Below are 5,064 nucleotides of genomic sequence, written 5' to 3' on the forward strand. Positions count from 1 at the left end.
CTTTTCATTTACATATTTATTTATTTTATATTTTATTTTATTTTTGTCATTGTTGTTGCAGTTTGGCCAGGGCTGAGTTCGAACCCACCACCCTTGGTATATCGGGCCCTCACCCTACTTCCTGAGCCACAGGTGCCACCCCTATTTATTTTAAAGACAGAGTCTCACTTTGTTGCCCTTGGTAGAGTGCTGTGGTGTCACAGCTCACAGCAACCTCCAATTCTTGGGCTTAGGTGATTCTCTTGCCTCAGCCTCCCCAGTAGCTGGGACTACAGGTGCCCACCACAACACCGGCTATTTTTTTGTTGCAGTTTGGCCGGGGCCTAACTGGTTTGGCCAGGTTTCGAACCTGCCACCCCTGGTATGTGCGGCCAGCGCCCTGCTCACTGAGCCACAGGCACTGCCCAGAATACTTGATCTTAATGTTTTAAAATTTTAAAACTTGTTAGATCCTTCCTCCACCCATTCTTAGTGTACTTTAAGATCTTCTATGGTGGATATTATTGATGAGTGCTTACCATCTATTCCAAACAATCTCCCTCATGAGGGGGCAACAATGTACTTTGGCTAGGACTTAAACCACCCAAGCTTAAAAGGTGGTCCCACATAGGATGAAACCAAAGTAAGGGCCAAACATAGGTCTTTATATTCTGGGGCTAAAATCTCCACCTATCATTCTATGCCTCTTAAACAATGATTGCTTTGATGGCAGGCACATGCTCTTAGATGGTGAAAATTAAGTTTTGTCCTATGTTTGAGGAGAGAATTTCTCTTACTTTTACTTCATGGGCTACAAGAGAAAGCATATAGCCATAATTGTTGCTGGGATAAATCTTGGGAATCTGGGAAAGCCAGCATTGGGAGTAGTAAGAGTCTGCTTCAAATAAAACTGAAATGTTAATGCTTATGTAATTAAGAAATTTTTGTAAATTATGAAAAATTAGATTTACATAATGTGTTCCACCTAGTATCTTTTTTCATTTTCTACTAGTTCACTATTCATTGCTATTAAGGAAATCATTGCATTAAGAAATGCCTTCTTGTGCTGTCACACCTAAATGGGCATCAAAATATGTCTCCTCCTGGTTAGTCTAGTTTCATAACTTCTGAAATGACCCATCTACGTTTCCCTTTCCTTTATCACCCAAGGAAGGCCAAGTAATGATGGAGCTTTGTTCAGCTTAACATTCAGTTATACTCTCCTTGTTTGTTTTACAACCTTTCTGAGAGATTACAAACTTCTAGGGATCACAAATCACATCTCGTATGCCTATTCACCACAACCAAGCACATTTGTTTGTGTGGAGAGTAGGAAAAAATACTGAAGAAATGCTTTAAAAAACACAAACAGTATCCCAAACCATGAAGAAAATAAAAAATTGTTATGGAATATAGAAATATCTGTAATTATTTAAACACAATGAATTCCTTAAATACAATATTTGTTTCTGGGGGAAATTTGCGTCAATGAAATTTAGGCAAGTTTCATCAGACTGTGAACATTTGTGGAGACGCGTGGTGGCGCTGCAGGATAACATCGCGGAAAAACCATTACACTGTTGATACTGCGGACCCTGTTACCACTGCACGCAGAGAACTGGGAAGACAGAAATAATACGCCGTCAAGGGATAACCCAGCCATTCAACAGGGTTGAAATCTTTAGGCTTACCCTCTGATCTGGTGGATCAGAGGCACATTTTCCAGAAGTGTGAAGGGGAGCTGAAGCGCTTTTGCAAGAAGCCTTCGGAAATTCCTGGAAGGAGCTATGGAGAACGAAGGGGGAGGCACTCGGTGGATAAGGCAAGTCCTTCTCTTTGTTTTGCTGGGAATGTCTCAGGTGGGCTCTGAGCCTGGGCGCTTTTCAGTGGCTGAGGAAATGCAGAGCGGGAGCTTTGTAGGCAATTTGGCAAAGGACTTGGGACTGGAAGTGGGTGAGCTGTCTTTGCGGGAAGCCCGGGTGGTCTCTAATGATAACAAACAGCGTTTGCAGCTGAACACAAACACTGGGGATTTGCTCTTAAGCGAAACGCTAGACCGGGAGGAGCTCTGCGGCTCCACGGAGCCTTGTGTACTGTATTTCCAGCTGTTAATGAAAAATCCCATGCAGTTTTTACGGATTGAACTTGAGGTCAGGGATATAAATGACCACTCTCCTGTATTCTTGGAAAAAGAAATGCTTCTAGAAATCCCAGAGAATAGTCCTGTTGGTGCAGTGTTCTTGCTAGAAAGCGCAAAGGATTTAGATGCAGGAGTCAATGCTGTAAAAAGCTACACAATAAGCCCCAACTCTCATTTCCACATTAAAATGAGAGTCAATCCAGACAATAGGAAATACCCAGAGTTAGTTCTGGACAATGCTCTGGATTATGAAGAGCAGCCTGAGCTCAAATTCATCCTCACTGCTCTAGATGGCGGGTCCCCTCCCAGGTCTGGGACTGCCTTTGTTCTGGTGATGGTTGTGGACATTAATGACAACAGCCCCCAGTTTGAGAAGACGTTTTATGAGGTGACTATTCCAGAAAACAATGTCCTTGGCTCGCTAGTTGTTACCGTCTCAGCCTGGGATTTAGACTCAGGAATAAACGGGGAAATATCATATTCCTTTTCCCATGCCTCCGGAGATATTCGCAAGACATTTGAAATTAATCAAAAGTCAGGAGACGTTAGGTTAAAAGCATCCTTGGATTTTGAAGCAATTGATTCATACTCAATAATCATTCAAGCCACAGATGGGGGAGGACTTTTTGGAAAGTCAACAGTCAGAATTCAAGTGATGGATGTGAATGACAACGCTCCTGAAATCGCCGTATCTTCAATTACCAGTCCAATCCCAGAAAACTGGCCTGAAACTGTGGCTATGGTTTTCAGCATCCGAGACAAAGACTCTGGGGAAAATGGAAAGATGGTTTGTTCTATCCCAGAAGACCTCCCATTCCTGCTAAAATCTTCAGTTGAGAATTACTACACGTTGGAAACGGAGAGACCACTAGACAGAGAAAGCCAAGCTGAGTACAACATCATCATCACTGTCACTGACCTGGGGACACCAAGGCTGCAAACCCAGCAAAACATAACAGTGCTGGTCTCTGACATCAATGACAACGTCCCCGCCTTCACCCAAACCTCCTACACTCTGTTCGTCCGCGAAAACAACAGCCCCGCCCTGCACATAGGCACCATCAGCGCCACAGACAGAGACTCAGGCACCAACGCCCAGGTCACCTACTCCCTGCTGCCACCTCAGGACCCCCACCTGCCCCTCGCCTCCCTGGTCTCCATCAACGCAGACAACGGACACCTGTACGCCCTGAGGGCGCTGGACTTCGAGGCCCTGCAGGCGTTCGAGTTCCCCGTGGGCGCCACAGACCGAGGCTCCCCCGCGCTGAGCAGCGAGGCGCTGGTGCGCGTGGTGGTGGTGGACGCCAACGACAACTCGCCCTTCGTGCTGTACCCGCTGCAGAACGGCTCTGCGCCCTGCACCGAGCTGGTGCCCAGGGCGGCCGAGGCGGGCTACCTGGTGACCAAGGTGGTGGCGGTGGACGGCGACTCGGGCCAGAACGCCTGGCTGTCGTACCAGCTGCTCAAGGCCACGGAGCCCGGGCTGTTCAGCGTGTGGGCGCACAATGGCGAGGTGCGCACCGCCAGGCTGCTGAGCGAGCGCGACGCGGCCAAGCACAGGCTGCTGGTGCTGGTGAAGGACAATGGCGAGCCTCCGCTGTCCGCCAGCGTCACGCTGCACGTGCTGCTGGTGGACGGCTTCTCCCAGCCCTACCTGCCGCTCCCGGAGGCGGCGGCGGAGCAGGCCCAGGCCGACTCGCTCACCGTCTACCTGGTCATCGCCTTGGCCTCGGTGTCCTCGCTCTTCCTGTTCTCGGTGCTGCTGTTCGTGGCGGTGAGGCTGTGCAGGAGGGACGGGGCGGCCTCGGTAGGTCGCTGCTCGGTGCCTGAGGGCCACTTTCCGGGCCACCTGGTGGATGTTAGTGGCACTGGGACTCTGTCCCAGAGCTACCAGTATGAGATATGTCTGACTGGAGACTCTGGAACAAATGATTTCAAATTCCTGAAACCGATTATCCCCAACCTCCCACCCCAGTGCCCAGGAAAAGAAATGGAGGAAAATCTTACCTTCCCCAGCAGCTTTTAGTTCAATGTTCAGTGACCCCAGTGCCCAGGAAAAGAAATGGAGGAAAATCTTACCTTCCTCAGCAGCTTTTAGTTCAATATTCAGTGACCATAACTGGCTTTTATGTTACGTATGTGTATTATTTAGAGGCACTTCCAAACCAATGTTTATTTCCAATTCGCGTGTATTTAAAATTATAGTGATTTACTTTCACGTTTTCTCATGTTCTTTCCCCCTTTTCTTTTCAGTGAATGTTTGTTTACCATTATTTCTGTATTTTACGAGATGGCATTCTCACTATCTGGGTATTCTTTAACCCAGATGGTCTTAATTTGTAAATAATTTGTTTACTAAAGAACAACACTAAGTCATATTTTTTCAATCTCCCTGCCTCCAGGTAAACTTTTACCACAATTTTGTTTACAGTAAAATAAAACAGACCAAATTGGAGGCAATTCAAGTTATACAGTATTGATTCTCTCTTTTTGCAATGAATTGTTCTTGTAGTTGTAAATGGTTGCTATTCAGAAATGTATTTCTTTCTTTAAACACAGTGAATTTTTTAGTTAACCTTTGCATATGTGTATCAATTTATAAATTAAACCAGAAAATACAACCATAAGTGTGATCACTTGATTAGAAAGAGCTAGATGGCAAGTTTCTCCCCCCCACCCAGTGCCATGGCTGTCATAGCTCATAGCAACCTCAAACTCTTGCACTTAAGTGATCTTCCCTCAGCCTCTGGAGTACTTTGGACTACAGACACCCTACATAATGTCCAACTGTTTTTAGAGACAGTGGTTTGCTTGCTCAGGCTGGTCTCCAACTCTTGAGGTCTCCACATGCCTTGGCCTGCCAGAGTACTAGGATTACAGGTGTGAGCCACCACAACCGGCCTTGGCAAGTTTCTTATTATTTTTTCATTCATCCTGGAGAGTGA

At 46.4% G+C, this 5,064-nt stretch overlaps 1 protein-coding gene across 1 annotated transcript; it reads left to right on the forward strand.

Annotated features, from left to right (window-relative positions):
• The first annotated feature begins 1,621 nt into the window (after positions 1-1,621).
• LOC128568796 (protocadherin beta-12-like) lies at positions 1,622-4,145 on the forward strand. Its single transcript, XM_053566665.1, has one exon. It carries the CDS (start codon positions 1,767-1,769, stop codon positions 4,143-4,145), a length of 2,379 nt encoding a protein of 792 aa, XP_053422640.1. The 5' UTR covers positions 1,622-1,766.
• The last annotated feature ends 919 nt before the right edge of the window (positions 4,146-5,064 follow it).

The sequence above is a fragment of the Nycticebus coucang genome, chromosome 17 (genome assembly GCF_027406575.1).
Source record: "Nycticebus coucang isolate mNycCou1 chromosome 17, mNycCou1.pri, whole genome shotgun sequence".
NCBI classification, from domain to species: Eukaryota; Metazoa; Chordata; class Mammalia; order Primates; family Lorisidae; genus Nycticebus; species Nycticebus coucang.

Excerpts from the sequence above, each read along its gene's own strand:
- LOC128568796 (XM_053566665.1), top strand. The coding sequence starts at position 1,767 with ATGGAGAACGAAGGGGGAGGCACTCGGTGGATAAGGCAAGTCCTTCTC.